Source organism: Pleurodeles waltl, chromosome 7 (assembly GCF_031143425.1).
Source record: "Pleurodeles waltl isolate 20211129_DDA chromosome 7, aPleWal1.hap1.20221129, whole genome shotgun sequence".
NCBI lineage: Eukaryota > Metazoa > Chordata > Amphibia > Caudata > Salamandridae > Pleurodeles > Pleurodeles waltl.
In genome coordinates, this window is record NC_090446.1 from 1,358,662,834 (window position 1) to 1,358,680,533 (window position 17,700).

Below are 17,700 nucleotides of genomic sequence, written 5' to 3' on the forward strand. Positions count from 1 at the left end.
CCCGACCCGTGTCTTCCCTTCGGACTGGGGACCGGAGTACAGAGCACCCACCATCTTGGGTCCGAGGAGGCTGAAGGTGTTGCCCGGGGCTCCGGAGCGCTGATGATTGGTGATTGATCCGTGAGCCCGGGGGACCCAGCGGGGCTCCCCGAGACCGTAAGGCATCGAAGAACACGACGGGGTGAGGCCGGGAGGTGCTCCCCGCCAAGTGCGTCCGCTGGGGTGGGGGCTACCATCTCGAGCCCACCTCTCGGATCGAGGACTGGAGTGCGGAGCACCCACCTTTTTAGACCAAAGCGGCTGTGGGTGGCGCCCGTGGCTCCGGGGCGTGCGGGGCCGGCCCGTGAGCCGAGTGATCGACGCAGGGCTCCTTAAGCCCGTGAAACACTGCGCATCAAAATCTCCCTGCCCGGGGCCCCTCCGTGTGACTGCCAGAGGGGACGCAACCGGCGCTGGTGCCTGGGAGATCCGGGCGCACCAAGGTCAAGTGGAAGCAAACCACCTCTTGGCCCCCATAGTACTGGAGATGCGCTGCTCCTGAATGTGCAGCTCTGACTGGCTGGTACGGGGGCAGCCGCCCAGGGTCTCGCCACCCTATATGCTGCTAGAATGCACTGCATGACGGAGTGTGGAGGAATAGCTGCTGTGGCCCACTAACTACGGTGGAGACGGCGGGGCCGCTCCTGCGCTTCCCCTCTCCCCACCCCTCCCCCCTGATTCCGCACTTGTCCAGCAGAGCGCCCCCCCCTGGCGCAGGCCTCATCAGGGACAGGGGCTTGAACTAAGGGTCCAAGGGAACGGACCTGGAGACAAGAGGAACAAAGACCGGCGTAGTTAGTCCCCAGCCAGTCTGGTCCAGACACTTTTCTCCAGCATCGGGCCGCTGGGTCCCGTTGCCCCCTCAACACCCCGCAAGCAAACAGAGGCAAGACCAAGGATACCAGGTCTGCGAACCAGGTCCAACTAGAACCTGCCCCCGGACGCGGGACCGGTCGAAAGGGGATTATAAACTGAGTCAGTGAAGAGGGACAAAAGAGAAGATAAAGTTTAAAAAAAAGAAAGGAGAAAAGGGGGGAAACCCGCCAAAATATCACTCTGAGACTCCCCACTGAACGAGCACAATGGCGGGTAGGCTGAAATCAGCCAAAAATCAAGACAGAACCACGCAAGGCCCAGCATCCACCGACCAACCGACAAGCCCGACCCTGCAATCACTGGAGAGTACACTTGCATCACAATCCGCGCAACTAGAGAGGGTACTACAAGCGATAATGGATACTAAAACTTCCCTGGAGAATAGAATCGACGCAGTATCGCACTTGAATCTACTCCGTGTGGATCATCGCAAGCTAGTGGAAAGAGTCAAAACGGTGGAAGAGGGGGTGACAGAGGTATCTCCCAGGGTTCAGGACAACCAAAAACAGATTAAACGCATGGACACGGAATTGAAGGCGCTATGGAAGCGGGCGGAAGAGCCTGAGAGCAGATCGCGCCGGAATAATATCCGCTTCTTGGGGTTTCCCGAAAACATGCAACAACAAAGCACGGAAATATTTCTAGAACAATGGCTAATCAAAGAGGTGCTAGGCGGGGCCCCATCCAAGCTATTTACTGTGGAAAGGGTGCAGAGAATTCCGGGTAGGCCCCCGCTCCCTGGACAACCACCCAGACCATTGATCGCCAGATTCCTAAACTTCTGGGATAGAAATGCAATCCTACAACAGTTCCGCAACAAAGGCACATTTAACTATGAGGATTCAACCATTAACGCATACCCAGACTTCACTCAAGAGGTGCAAAGAAAACGTAACTCATATATTAGGGTTAAGCAACGTCTGCGCGAACTCAACATTAAATACGCATTACTTTTCCCCGCCAAGCTGAGAGTGATATCAGATGATCGTATTCACATATTTAACTCCCCGGAAGACATCTGGACATGGCTACACGCCAAACGCCTTGCGCGCATGGCAGATGAAGCGGAGAGAGAAGAGTGGTCGACCTCGACATCAAGGAAACGCTCAAGAAGGCGCACTAGGGTCCAACCGTCCGCCCAACAGGTAGCTGAAGAGAGAGCAAAAGTTCTGAAAGAAACCCCTCTGTTAACACAAAACACCTTCGAAATAATTAGGGAGCTACCGGAGATTGACTCGGACACGATCAGCTCTGTCTCTACTATAATGGACGAAGCAAAAGGCCCGAGGGTCACCCCCAGAGCAGCAGATGATCTCTGACCACGACCATCAAGACTGCTCACATTCTGCTGCTAAGGGGAGAAAGGGCTGGACGTCCCGGAGTCCCCCTGGAGCTTCGTGGGTACATGGAGAACGAGTATCCTTCAAAAATGTGTATCTTTTGCATAAACTTATTTTCGACTGGCGGGGCTGCAACACGGGTGCGGGCGGGGTTGTTTTTTTTTTTTTTTCTCCTGGGGGGGGGGGGGGGGTGTACACGCCCTGGGGGCGTCCGCTGATATCCACAAGGATACAGGTTTCTTTACATATATACAAGTTAAGTAGTTTTATATCAGTAGATAAGAGTGAGTGGGGATTAGTTGGGGGAGGACAGCAGCAAATTAATAAAAACACACACTACAGATCCATCACAAACATGCAATCACTGCTGGAACAAACAAATACATTTAACAGCACTATCAGTGGGGCAGCAAATCAGAAGTCCAATGAGCGAGATTGCGGCAAACATACAGACTCACCCCACACTCTCCCATGGCACCACAAACTAAACGCAACAGCAATCAATACGACATAATGGGCACATTAAATAAAATATCTCGTATTCATGCACGCTTCAAGCGACTGGGAATACACATTGCTATCCTCCAAGAGACACACTTATTGGAACCAGATCTGCAGGAAATATGCCCAAAGTGGGGCGGACAATTGACAGGCACAACATACTCTGCGTTCGCATGGGGGGTACTGATATGGATTGCAGGAGGAGTCCCATTTCACCAAACAGCACACAGAATAGACCCAGGTGGTAGATTTGGGTGATGGAAGGCCAGCTAGATGGCAGACAACTTTCTATAGTCGGTATATATGCCCCAAATGGAGGCACAGCGGGATTCTTGGGTACCCTCACACCAGCATTGCTAGCAAACCCATCAGCTCCGGCTGTTTGGGCTGGGTATTTTAACAGTATACCAGACACCACATTGGATAGATCCAGCGCCCCAACGAGCGCAGTAGCGAGGAAGAACACCATAACCCCTCTGCAACACTGGGCGGGCGACTTGAGGCTTTATGATATATGGCGCACAAAACACCCCCTTCAGAGGGAATACTCATTTTACTCCGCCCCACACAGAATACATACTAGAATAGATACAATCTGGGGCACCCAGGACATAGCCGCACTGGTAGTTGGAATGGAATACCTAGCGAAGACACTCTCGGACCACTCGCCGCTGAGATTGTCACTAGGCTGGGCCAGGAGCCGACAGTTGATCCCAACTTGGCTTTTACAAGTAGATGCACTTCAAGACCAGGCACTTGTGGACACGTTAAATACCACAATACGAGAGTTCTGGGAAATAAATGATCTAACGGCAAATACATGTGCTGTGGAATGGGACGCCCACAAAGCGGTGGTCCGAGGGCAGTGCATTACTACAAGCTGGGGAGTAAGGCGCACACTACATACCGAAATTGTTAAATTGGAAAAGGATCTAAGATCAGCGGAAATAGCAACCGCACAGGGGGAATCCCCTTACTCAACACTACAAGCAGCCCGCATAAAATATAATGAAGCAGACAACAGACTCCGTTGCCACGACTACAACTACTACTTAACGCGCTTGCAAACAGAGGGCGACAGGTCGGGTAAAATGCTGGCCTGGTTATTGCGAGAGGACAAACAACACTCTCCCATAGGCGCTATCCGGGTCGATGCTCATATCACGATTACCACACAGGTAGAGATAAATGAAAAGTTCGGGGACTACTACAAGAATTTATACACTAAGTGCACCTCGTGCACGGTTACACAATTTGAGTCTTTTCTGGGGGGCTCCCCCTTGCCGCAATTATCTCAAGCAGACAGGGACACACTAGAAGCCCCTCTCACAACGGGGGAAATAGACTTAGGGGGTCATTCTAACCCTGGCGGTCGTCGACCGCCAGGGCTAAAATGACGGGAGCACCGCCAACAGCCTGGCGGTGCTCCCATGGGCATTCTGACCGCGGCGGTACAGCCGCGGTCAGAAACGGAAAATCGGCGGTGTCCCGCCGGTTTCCCGCTGCCCTAGGGAATCCTCCATGGCGGCGCTGCTTGCAGCGCCGCCATGTGGATTCCGACCCCCTTACCGCCATCCTGTTCCTGGCGGTTTTCACCGCCAGGAACAGGATGGCGGTAACTGGTGTCATGGGGCCCCCTAACAGGGCCCCACTGAGATTTTCAGTGTCTGCATAGCAGACACTGAAAATCGCGACGGGTGCAACTGCACCCGTCGTACCCTTTCCACTCCGCCGGCTCCATTCCACTATTGTTTGCGATTGCAATGGAGCCACTAGCAACTAAAGTGCGCTCCATGGCCGACGAATGGGGATTAATTAGGAATGCAACACACCACGCAATCTCGCTATATGCAGACGATGCTCTTATATACACTCGGAAAGGCGCGGAGTCGATACCCTCCATAATGACACTCCTAGCGGAGTTCAGTAGGATACCTGGCCTGGCAGTAAATTGGGACAAATCGTGTGTGTTCCCACTGACTAGATGGCCACCAGGAAGACAGGAGGTGGCACCACGCGGGCGCCTGAAATGGTGCTTTGAAACATTTAAATACTTGGGGGTCCATATTTACCACAGAACAGAAGACCTCAGAGATGGTAACCTGGGGAGAGCACTAACCTCCATGAAGGGCTCTTTACGCTTCTGGAACAAACTACCGCTCTCCCCACCGGGCAGGGTAGCGATCGCAAACATGCTGATCTTGCCCAGACTACTGTATTACTTCACGGCTCTGCCAATTGTTCTCCCACGTAGCTTTTTTAGCAATCTGAACACAATGCTGATACAGCTCATATGGGGGGAGGCAGAGCGCGGGTGGCATTATTCACACTGCAGCCACCGGTGGATTCGGGTGGACTGGGGGCCCCCAACTTCGAGGTTTATTACGCAGCGGCACAACTACAATGGCTGCAGCTTTGGCTCCACAGGCCGTTGTCAGCTGAGGCTGTATGGATGCAGACTCAGTTAAAAGGAGACCACCTGTTAACATGGCTATCAAACAAACACCCTAAAAGTGAACCTATCAATGCACTACTAGCTGTGGCACATTCATGCTGGGGGAGGTATATCCAGAAGGGACATGGAACAGTCCCATACACCCCGCACGTCCCGCTGGAGTGTCTTCTTGAGCAGCAGAGGATCGTGCCGCACGCGTCTTTAGTGTGGTCGGAGGCGGGAATACGACTGGTGGGTGACTGTTTTGAAGATGGTAAACTAATGCCATTTGAGGCCATCCAGGCCCTCACAGACATGAACCCTGGTCAATTCTTATCTTATCACACTATATGCCACGCAATTAAGAAAACATGGGGAATGGGAGCCCTAGAGCCAGAGACGTCCCCCACAATACACCACATACTACAGGACGACGCCCAAACTAAAGCAATTTCTAACCTATACAAAATACTTAGCAAGCCTTCAGAACCCCACTTAGAAAGAGCTAGGGAGAGGTGGAACACTGTCCTCCCCACCCCGATCCCCCAGGAGGACTGGCCGAAAGCATTGTCACACGTCAGGGGGGGTATCAAGGAACCCCAGATTCCGCTACACCCAGTTCAACTTTACATATCAGACGTATCTGTCCCCGGCCAGGCTGAAACGTATGTTTCCTGAAACGGCGCCGACATGTCCTAGATGCATGCCCACTTTTATCATATGGTCTGGGAATGCCCCCGGGTGCAAATAGAATGGAACAGGGTGGTGAAGGAGCTATCAGACTGGACGGGACTAGAATTGGAAGCGGACCCTAGATCTTGGTTATTGGGAGTGAGGACAAGAACAAAAAAGCACAGCCACTTACATAAATTTGTAGACCTATCCTTCGCGATGTATAAAAGGCTGATAGCAATGCACTGGAAAGCGCCCAATGCTCCGGACCAGAATTCCTGGCACACCCGCACACTACGGTGGGCCCGTACAGAACATCAGGTGCTTATAAAATTGACACAAGAAGGTCAGATACACACGGGATGCAACACCTGGGAAACAATGGTATCCAAACTCGAAGCAAAAAATGATGACAAACCTCCATGAAGGGGACTATATAACACTTAAACTGCACCCATCAGAAACCTACCCAGTCAAAACAACACAGATCACGACCAAGACAAGAAAACGGCTGAAGGGGAGCATAATCTCACACCCCTCCAGGGGGGGGCCATTCTGCAAGAACACACTGTCATAGGAGCATTAGTGGGGATGCCGGGGAAATCAGGTACCCCCACTACCTACCTTCAATAAAGGCAAGAAAGTACACCTAATGCCCCCATGGGGGTGCGGACATAAATAGTAAGTGTCTCACCACAACCACAAAGGGAGCCTCTCTGATATCTAGCATAAGTGCAACACCATGAGCTAAACAGCAGGAAAATTAATACTGTATGTAATAAATGGCTAGTTAAGTGTGTTAACGGGGGGTTTAGTTGTTTAAACGTAACATTAACCAGATAAAAGTGATCCTGTAAGTATTTCTGACCAATGCATGTATTGTACATCTGCTATATAAAACCAATAAAAATATTTAAAAAATATATATATATAAAAACTCCTGATCCACACCTACAAGGCACTGCACAACATAGGACCGGCATACCTCAACCACCGCCATGCCTTCTATGTACCCAACAGACATCTCCGTTGTTCCCAGATCACCCTTGCAGCCGTCCCCAAGATCCGGAAGAGCACAGCAGGAGGAAGTTCCTTCTCCTACCTAGCAGCCCGGACATGGAACACACTACCTCTCAAGTTCAGGCAGACCGCATCACCAAAGCACTTCAGGAAGGACCTCAAACCAGGCTCTTCGACTGAGCAGCACACCAACAAACAGCACCTTGAGACCCTACGGGTGATCAGCCGCACTCTACAAGTCTACAGTCTATCACTGAGCAAATCCCCGAAATGGCAATGGAGACCGACAATACTGGATACTTAATGGGGATACTAATGAAATGTGTGAATGGATTGTGACTCCATTGCAATCCTAGGTTGGCATAGTAATTATCATGGTAATCCTCAGAATGGGACACATATCCTGGCAATTGTGACTAATAAAGTTTGGATGCCACACAGGGCTGTCGGTCTGCTGGGGTCACAGACCACCATGCTTGTGAATACATTTAAATAAAGTAAACTTTTTTTAAATGTAGTCTGTTTATTTCCTAATGGAAATGGGACCGCGTTTGAAAAAAAGTTAACTTTTTTTTTATAGTTTGTTTGCAAGTTGGCTGTGGTCCCCTTGACCACTTCTGTCTTCCCCAACAAACTTTCTTGATATTCACAATGTGGTAGGGGTCCCTAAGGTGTCCCTTTCCTTTTCCCTTTATGAATCAGTTACCAACTCCTTTGAGGAGGTGGTAACTTTTCAGTGCTTTGCTGCCGAGGTTCTGGTCCCAAACCATAGATATATTATGCACTGCAAATTGCAATTTGCAAGCAGTGCCCTAAACATGCCCCTTCCAAATTGCAATATCTGATGTACTTTTCAAACCCATTTTGTGATGCGTAACCATTTATCAAATTGCGAATGAGGTTTAGTACATAGTAAAAAGCCATTTACCAGTCACACTGTCTGTGATTTACTGATTTGCAGAGCTTACGACCGCTAAATTACTTTGTATACCTGATCCCAATTATGAATAGGATTTCTTCAAGTGGAAAATTTTCCTTTCATTTAAGGCAGTAATAAAACACAAATTCTGATTAAATTGTGGGGACAAGAAAATTATACAGAAATTAATACTTGGAGTTTGGCTGTGCAATTGAAGCCAATCCTGGGAATGGTAAAGAGATTCTAAAGTTGATGCTACAAATAAAACAGGGATAGTGATGATAATCCTAAAAAAGGTCGTAGCTTCCTATCAAAAAAATTGAGAACGGAAATAGGGATCCTAATGCAATTCTGGAAATAGGACAAAGATTGTAGCAACATTTTTCAGGTCGGAACAGGGATCCAGAAATCAGTGATGGCATTAGACTATGGTCAAAAGAGCAATCCTTGGAATGGGAAGTGACCTTGAGAGCAACAATTAAAATGAAGCAGCAATCTTGAAAGTCTTCATCATAATCGCATGTGATGTCATCACTGAATCACTGCTTTCAGGGAAGTCACTTTAGATGACAGCAATAAAAAATGGCTTAATTTACACTAATACAAGTACAACAAGTTGATGGAAGGGGTTCTTGAATGAATCTCAGCCACTGGCAATCGCTGGGGCAGCATCCAGATTCATGGTTTGTCACTCACTATGCCTCTTCAGTTCGGACCTAGCCATATCCATATCACTCTTGACCCTGATCCTCATGAGAACAGTCCAGCCACAACTGCCTAGCCAGGTCCTCCCTGAACTGGAACACAAGCAACCCAGGACCCTTATTAGGGTTCTTCAGCTAGTTATAGTTTGGTTCCATTGGCACAGTCAGCCTAGGACCCAAATCTGGGCATACCTGGCACATTTAAGGCATCAAATGCAAACACAACAAGATGATGGATGGAATGCTTGAATTAGTCCCAGCCACTAGCAATCGCTCAGGGCCGCATCCCAGTCCATCATGTTTTCTTGCTCACCATGCCACCTCAGGTTGGACCCAGCCATGTTGTCCCATACTAAGGCAACATGTGACAGAGCCAGTATGACACAAGACCTTTGTAAGTTTATGGCCATTGCTTGCCTAAGTCTGCATCTCCTCAAGCCTACGGGGAGGACCCAGTTGTTGATAAGGGAGCTGATCAGATGAAGAAAGGGAAAGTTTGTGAACTGCTTGATCAGAGAGAGTTGAGGTAAGCACAGTAAGGCTTCTACTTGGGCAAACAGGATTGGATAGGCACTGTCTAAAGACTGATTGGGGATTTGGAAGATTTGAGTGATGATTATTCAATATTCCTCTTCGTAAAATACAGTCTTTTGCTTCAGAAATGATCTGCATATAATATTACTGTCAAGGAGTGGAATTGTGTTGTGGCAGAATGTAGTAGTAACAGTGTTGGAGTAGCAGGACTGGTGGTAGGGGTTCAGGTAGCAGAGTGAGAGATCCTATCAAACTTATGAGGGTGAGAACAGAACTGCAAATCAGGCCAGTGAGGCTGATGGCGTTTGTTGGGGGGCTAGGGGTGTGAAGGTCTGTTTGCAGGAGACTGCAACAGTGAAACCTAGAATGTGTAATGTTGTACTGAAGGGACTATTTTACTTTTAGTTTCCAAATTAAGAGTTATCACTCTCAACAAGTTCATACTAATCTATTTTCACGGTCACTTCAAAGTCTGAATGGCCCTGTCCATTTCTTCTCTTACAGGTGGCAAACAGGAGACTAGCACAGCTACCACCTCTGGAGGTGAGTAATCTTGTTTTTTCGTTTTTACGTCTCATCCTTCCACTCTTTCAACCTCTGGCACCTCAGTATCAACGTTAATGGGCACTTTTCTCCTTCTAGTGAAAGGGAATGATCACAATCAAAACGAGCTCTTTCCTTGGTCCATCATGCATCCTTAAAATCAGCCTTTGATTGAACAATCCATGTGAATCTGTGAAATCTACCAAACAATGCATGCATTTGTGGAAAATGCAAATACTCACCACTACAGATTGGCTGGATTAAAAGCATGCACATATTTAATGTAGTACCACACCTGTCACACTAGATATCCTCCGCTCACTCTGAGGCCCCACTGAAACACTTGTCCATGATCATTTAGCACTAAACCTGATACCATTGAATAGCCCATTTACAGTTGTGCGCTCATAGGGTGTAACTGTAATCAATTTGATCTTTACTGCCAATCAGAGCACAAAAGCCAAGTTAACAAAACACTCTTGAATGCCCTGACCAATATTAAACTGTTTCTTCCTAAGGTGTGGTGTGCTGCTGCACAAACAGCTTACAATTATAGAAACCTCAGCTTTGTGAGTTGTCTGTTGACCTATCCTGAAGTACAAAATACACAGTAATGTTCTCCTATATGCAACATAAATCTCCCACAGCTTGACAGTCTACTTGATTTTGATCTGTAGTACCTGAGATGGAGACTGGATATCTGTAAAACAAATCTCATCAAGTAATGCAGAGGTGCTTTAGTCAACACCATGCTTCTAACAGAACTTATAAAATAACTGGCTTTAGGCAAATCTGTAAAATTGAACAAGGGAGAGATATGTATGAATGTGGAACTTTTCTGTCTCACTATTCCAAACATGCAAGCCTAAGTTCAGTATCATAGGCGTCATGCAGAGGTTCACACAACTTCAAAACCTTCCCATATGAGTCACAGATATCCACCTTCTCTGGTATTAATCACACATGTATTATTCAGCTGCCATTAATCAGACAAAGTGAGCTCTACAAGTAACAAGGATAAGTTATTGGGTAGTCAGGTCGTACCTGAACGTTTACATTTGTAAAGTGAATGAATGTTTAATGATAGTTGCAATAATGTGCAGAATATAGTTTAATGGTATAAAGATTATTTATTTTTGCCTAGCATCTCATGACTCATAGTTAAGTGATAGGCCAGGAGAGTAGGGATCAGCACTTTTCACCAGGTGAATTTTAGGTGCAAATTCAGGTTCAGGCTCACTCTGATGTGGCTGTAGTTTCGGGATGAGGCTGTCACAAGAATCAATAAAACGAAATACTGTGAAGCACATTTGGACCCAAACAGATGAAAGAGAATACTAGATTTACAAACTAGGGAAGTTTATTAAAGAATTACCAAAGTTACAAATTCAAATCATCAAATCAGTTGTAAATCAATAGTAAATAAACTAATGAATTAATCAGTATGATTCAGAGCAATTCCAATTCATAAATGCAAAGACAAACATTTATAAAGGTGTCTGAAAATAAATCTAATCAGACTAAGGGCCTGATTTAGAGTTTGGCGGACGGCATACTTTGTCACCAACGGGACAGATGTCTGCCGTACTACAATTCCCATAGGATATAATGGGATCTGAATACAGTGGAAGGGATATCCGTCACATTTGTGATGGAGTAACTCCATCCCCCAAACTCTAAGTCAGGCCCACAGTCTCCCAAGGAGGGAAAATCCCAAAAAGCTAAACTAGGAAAGAGTAGAAAAGATTGGAAAGATGTCAGGCAAAAAGTGTCAGCTTGGAAAGCATTTGAAAGGTTAAGCCCATAAATCACATAAAGCTTTGTAGGGTACATGGAGAAGGTATCTGCCCATAAATCAAGTTATACCCCTTAGCAAGGGAAAAAGGCATGTGCTCTAAAGAAAGCTAAAAGGGAATCTCTTCTAAAGGAGCTAGGAAGAAATCGCTTTTAAAGGAAGCTAGAAAAGAATCTGAAGCTAAAATGTTGCAAACACAATCTTTCTTAAAAGGAAAAAAGTCTAAAACTATCCGTAACGTAATTTCTCCAAAGAGCCAACCAATCAAGTGATATCAGCAAAGATATAGTTTCAGTCTCATTAAAATATACAAAACTTTCTCACAGGCTGGGTTTGACTGTGACCTTCTAACTTGTAGATAACACATACAGCCTGCTTGCACTTGCAGGTGCAGCTAAATACCTCCATTCCATTAACAAATTCCACCACAATCTCAAAGAACAAAACATTATTTTCTGCATGGGAAATGTGAAAAATAAGCATTACACATTTTCAATGTTGCATCAGCTTTTTGACAAAAAATAAAGGTTCACGTTTTACACGCAAAGAACCAACTAACTTGAACTCTTTGTAATTTATAGGCCTACATTTAACCGGAATCAGTTTAAAGAAGGAAAATGTGCAGAACACTTGTGTGTGTCATGTTAATGTTGATATATGTATTCATATATATGAAAAAAACATTTAAAAAATAAATTATTTCACAAACTGTGTTATCATTTGCTGTCAATGAGAGTCGTTAGTGCATATCAGCAAACCAAAGGCCTTGGGGCAGTGGGAGATAGTACCTACAGTTTGACCCGGAGTCTTGTAAAGTCTGAAGCTGTTGCTAGCAATAGGGTATTGCAGGAACATTAAAGTCTGTTTGTTAAAAACGTCCTTTTGTCCTTTTGGTTATTATCACTGGTAGGTTGACAGCCCATGGTTGAGTGTCCATGTGACAGGCGGCTCCTCTTTTTAACCATTTAGTATACCCAGTATGTTTCTGGTGCAAGAAGAGCAGTACAAGCCCTTTGGCTACTTCTCTGTATGTGATTGTGGCATATTGCTCAGTAAGTGCTAGATTCTGGAAGGGTTTTTAGAACCATCTAAAGTGGTACTTCTTTTTAGCGCAGGCAACTAGTGTTCTAGTGCTCAAACCATAACTGTATTTGACCCTAACACAGGTTGTGTAAATCTGTGCAGTGGCTGGTAGCTGGACCTTCACATTTGTCACATGTGCTCACATGAATATACATGTATATGATAGAGTGGAATGTATCTCCCAGTTTTTGTCTCCCTTTCTTGGATAGAGTCCATAAGGCTGTAGGAATGCACCATAATGTTAGTAATAGGCAGATGTTACTGTGTCTCCTTTTCTAGCATGTTCACCCGCACTGCTCTCTTATATTCTCCTCTTCATTTCGAATACATTATAAAACTATTTGCGTAGTCTTCCATGTATTCACATGAAGGACACTTGTGTTCTGACTGAAGCTCTGAACAATTCCTGCAGGTGAAGGTGTGGTCTGTGGGGTGCAACAAGAAGACAAAGGGGGTGATTCTGACCCCGGCGGTCTTAGACCGCCGGGGCCAGGGTCGGCGGGAGCACCGCCGACAGGCCGGCGGTGCCCCGCAGGGCATTCTGACCGCGGCGGTAAAGCCGCGGTCAGACCGGCAACACTGGCGGTCTCCCGCCAGTGTACCGCTGCCCTGTTGAATCCTCCAAGGCGGCGCAGCTAGCTGCGCCGCCGAGGGGATTCCGACCCCCCCTACCGCCATCCAGTTCCCGGCGGTCCGCCCGCCGGGAACCGGATGGCGGTAGGGGGGGTCGCGGGGCCCCTGGGGGCCCCTGCAGTGCCTCTGGCATGGGCACTGCAGGGGCCCCCGTAAGAGGGCCCCTACAAGTATTTCACAGTCTGCTTGGCAGACAGTGAAATACGCGACGGGTGCAAATGCACCCGTCGCACCTTCCCACTCCGCCGGCTCGATTACGAGCCGGCATCCTCGTGGGAAGGTCGTTTTCCCCTGGGCTGGCGGGCGGCCTTTTGGCGGCCGCCCGCCAGCCCAGGGGAAAACTTGAAATACCCGCTGCGGTCTTTTGACCGCGGCGCGGTATTTTGGGGGCGGCGCGGTATTTTGGGGGCGGAATTCTGGCGGGCGGCCTCCGCCGCCCGCCAGAATCAGAATCACCCCCAAAGTCTGGATGGAGGATGGAGGTCCACAGACTTGACAGATCCTCTAAATTTCAGTTCCTGTTGCTGACTCTGCCCTTCTTTTTGATGAATGTGGCTTGATGACATTATGAGAAAGAAAAGCCATTTTGACACCCGCTTGGCAGCTGATTACATCCAGCGGGGGGGTTCCTGGTGCTGCTTGTGCACATTTTTGGACTTTCTAAAGTGGCATTTTCAGAATTGTGACTTAAATTCCAACTTTACCAATAAAGAAAATGTTAAATTATAATTTATTGGAGACCAAGCATGACTTTCCTACCTCTTCCCAAATAAAAGTTATTACTTATTAAATGTAATATTGTTACCCAATATTATTGAATGGGAGAGGTAAGCCTTGCAGTAGTGAAAAACAAAGTTAAGAGTTTTTCACTACAGGTACATGTAAAACATAAAAATATGTTTTCTACTTTTTAACTACAAGGCACGCTGCCCCATGGGCCGTTTAGGACCTACCTTGCAAGTGAATTATATGTTTCAAAAAGGAAGGTTTAGGCTTGGCAAAAAGGTTATTTTGCCAAGTTGAATTGGCAGTTTAAAACTGCATGCAGGCTGCATTGGCAGGCCTGAGAAATGCTTTAAATGGGATACTTAAGTGGGTGGGACAATCGGTGCTGCAGGTCCACCAATATCATTTAATTTGCAGGCCCTGGGTATTTGCTGTACCACTTTACTAGGGATGAATATGTGTCTTGAATGCCGATTTACCTTAAATAAATGAAAGACAAGGGCGTCAGGCAAAGCAGGAACAGTCTGTTTAATTAAACCAACGGGTGGGAGAGTGCAGTATAGAGTCGGGGTCTGATGACTGTCTCTCAAATTTACAGAGTTTGAGCATCTTTTTATACATTGTTTTGAAGTGCAATAAAATGATTGAATACATTCTTTGAAAAAAGGAATTCGGGCCAAGTCACGAGGTCATAAATCTGACCATCTGATAAAGTGTGCAGGTGTTTCTCGACCTTGCATGGACATAGTGTGGGCCAGTAGATAACATGTCCAGATATCTGGCGTGGGTAGCTCATGATCACTGCGTGTAGTGTGTGTGCTGTGTTCTGGTTGGCTGAGTGTTCCTGACCTCATGTGGTGTCTAACTTTATGATATTTTGGGAACACGTACCCCTCCGGCCAAATGTGTTTTTTTGGGGGGCCAACTTCCTAGGACCTTTGTGGTGTTGCTGCCTATCTGGGTAATCAATATGGGTCTTTCCTTTTTGCACATTTGTCTATGGCCTATGTGTCACCCCAGCTGTGATCTGTCAATCAGTTGCTTCAGGCCTAGGTCGCAGGGTCTCCTTGACCACGTACTTCTGCTCGGGGTTGATGGGGAGGTCATGTTGGGTGGAATCTACAATAGCAAAGCAAGTTCATTGTAATGGCAGCACATATCATGACGTACATTGACTTTGTTTTTATGCATTTCAACATTTAAGTAAGTTGAGGAGTCTATTTACAATATTTTGGCACAGGGCAGTGTTGCAAGGCTTTCTGCTATGCTGTCCCGCATCAAAAGAATCTATAAGATACGGTGCAAGATACGGCGCATTCCTGTCCTCTTCCACTGCGCTGGTGCACAATTGGCTTCCATGCACCAACACAGGCACCCTTGCACCATGGTGCAAGGGTATCTGTGTTTCAGGAATTATTCTTTTTGTGCAGGAAGGGATGCAATAGTTGAAGGTGTTATCCTCTTTCTATGCGTGCTGCAGAACACAGCTCACATAGAAAGAGGAAAAGTCGAGGAGAAATAAAGTTATTTCTCCTTGTTTTGCCTCCCCTGTGGAGGAGGATATGCTTTTGACACATTCCCAGGATTACAGATTCTTGACAATCTGGAAATGCATGGGAAAACCCAGAGCAATGCCCATGGATCGCCTCTTTGATGCAGAGTAAGGCACCCCAGCAGCTTCCGCTGCATTGCCTTACTCCATATCTACAAGGACATGAAAAGCCACACAAAAATGGCTTTGCATTGCCTTATAGATATGGGCCTGCAGCCTGCACCACCTGTGCGTCAAAAGAAACAGTGATGCATCTGTGTCGCAAGTTGCTTTTAGATAAATCCCTAAGTGTGCAATCAGGTGTAGCCCAATGTTACCATGTTTTAAGGGCTTGCATAAGTACTTTACAGTGGTGAAGTGCACAAAGTCTTAAACACCAACTAAAATGGGTTCAGAAAACAGAAGGGGTAAAGGCAAAAAGTTTGGTGGTGATTCTGCTGAAAGGGTCAAGTAAAACACAAGGGGAGACATGCATCTTCTGTGCAGCAGTCAAAATGGGGAGCACCCTGTCTTCCATTCCAGCATTTGTGACCCCAAGGCATCATGGTAAATGCAGTCATTAGCACGAATTTGAACAGAGTTTTAAAAGTTTTTCACCATAAGTTGGTGCGGCGAGTGCCGTATCTTCGGACACGTGTTTCTGGCTATTTGGCCGTCGTCAGCGAAGAGCAACGTGTAGCTGGCGGGGTTGCTTGAAATGCCGCCTTGAAAGTATTCACAGGTTTAAGTACCACTCAAGAAGGCGCACAGGTGCTTCACCCTAGCTCGTCAGCTCAGAGGCTCACGGGAGCCTTAATTACAACAGTCAAAATGGGGAGCACCCTGTCTTCCATTCCAGCATTTGTGACCCCAAGGCATCATGGTAAATGCAGTCATTAGCACGAATTTGAACAGAGTTTTAAAAGTTTTTCACCATAAGTTGGTGCGGCGAGTGCCGTATCTTCGGACACGTGTTTCTGGCTATTTGGCCGTCGTCAGCGAAGAGCAACGTGTAGCTGGCGGGGTTGCTTGAAATGCCGCCTTGAAAGTATTCACAGGTTTAAGTACCACTCAAGAAGGCGCACAGGTGCTTCACCCGAGCTCGTCAGCTCAGAGGCTCACGGGAGCCTTAATTACAACAGTCAAAATGGGGAGCACCCTGTCTTCCATTCCAGCATTTGTGACCCCAAGGCATCATGGTAAATGCAGTCATTAGCACGAATTTGAACAGAGTTTTAAAAGTTTTTCACCATAAGTTGGTGCGGCGAGTGCCGTATCTTCGGACACGTGTTTCTGGCTATTTGGCCGTCGTCAGCGAAGAGCAACGTGTAGCTGGCGGGGTTGCTTGAAATGCCGCCTTGAAAGTATTCACAGGTTTAAGTACCACTCAAGAAGGCGCACAGGTGCTTCACCCGAGCTCGTCAGCTCAGAGGCTCACGGGAGCCTTAATTACAACAGTCAAAATGGGGAGCACCCTGTCTTCCATTCCAGCATTTGTGACCCCAAGGCATCATGGTAAATGCAGTCATGTGCAGCGTTCATGTAACCACTCAAATTGCTGTGTCTTCGTGTAATATTCTGAGAATCGGCTGAGAGTCAGCATACGCGTGCAGAGGTGGAAGACTCAGGATGAGACATATAGCGCCTGTGGCAGCGTTTGCAGTGCCTAAGCAGTTTACTCATCTACAGTGCTGACAGTTTGTTTTCTTTAAAGCCAGATGTGTGGGAACACCTTTTGCTTCATGTTGCCACACAGAAACAGAGTTTCCTTTCCTTGCGGCTTGCGGATAGGTTGCGGAGAGACGGCTAAGAGTATTTACTGTTAGCTCTGAACGGATAAATTTGGCTTTTCATTTTAGTTATAACCTTGAATTATTTTGAATGACTAATGACTATAATACCTATGGTGCGCTGGGCTCGTGATGTGGGCCCAAACATCTGCAATGCCAACTAAGTCAGGGAACCCATTTAACAGAGCATGTCGAGCAATGGTACAAAAGGTCAACTTTTGACAATTCTTGCTATGACTGTATCACCTCAAATAGACTGGATAACTTCCAACAGTGTCTTATCTCTGAACATTACCAAATTTAAAGAAGAAGATATCATGGGTTGCGCCCGTGGAATCACAATGGTGGGAAGCAGGGGTGAGTCTCCGAGTGCCACAATACAAATGAAAAATGACTTCAATTTACAGCAACGTTTTGAACAGGCCACTGCAGAACCGAGCACTGTAGTAAATCTTAGTTTGGCTCAACCGGAGGCTACAACCATGGTCCTACCTACAGCTACAAGCAAGCCTTCTACCAATGTCAATGTCAGATACATAAAATGACTTCTAGACTTAACA

The 17,700-nt window shown here is 46.9% G+C and overlaps 1 protein-coding gene across 6 annotated transcripts in view; it reads left to right on the forward strand.

The window, feature by feature from the left end:
• The window catches only part of LOC138246308 (leukocyte immunoglobulin-like receptor subfamily B member 4A), a 489,529-nt gene that overhangs the window by 409,982 nt on the left and 61,847 nt on the right, over positions 1-17,700 (forward strand). For 4 of the 6 annotated variants that reach the window (XM_069200794.1, XM_069200789.1, XM_069200791.1 and 1 more), the window contains one exon: positions 9,544-9,582. The exons of the other annotated variants lie outside the window; for them this stretch is intronic. In XM_069200794.1, coding sequence (XP_069056895.1) covers positions 9,544-9,582 — 39 coding nt within the window. The remainder of the gene's footprint in view (positions 1-9,543; positions 9,583-17,700) is intronic. 6 annotated transcript variants of the gene reach the window in all.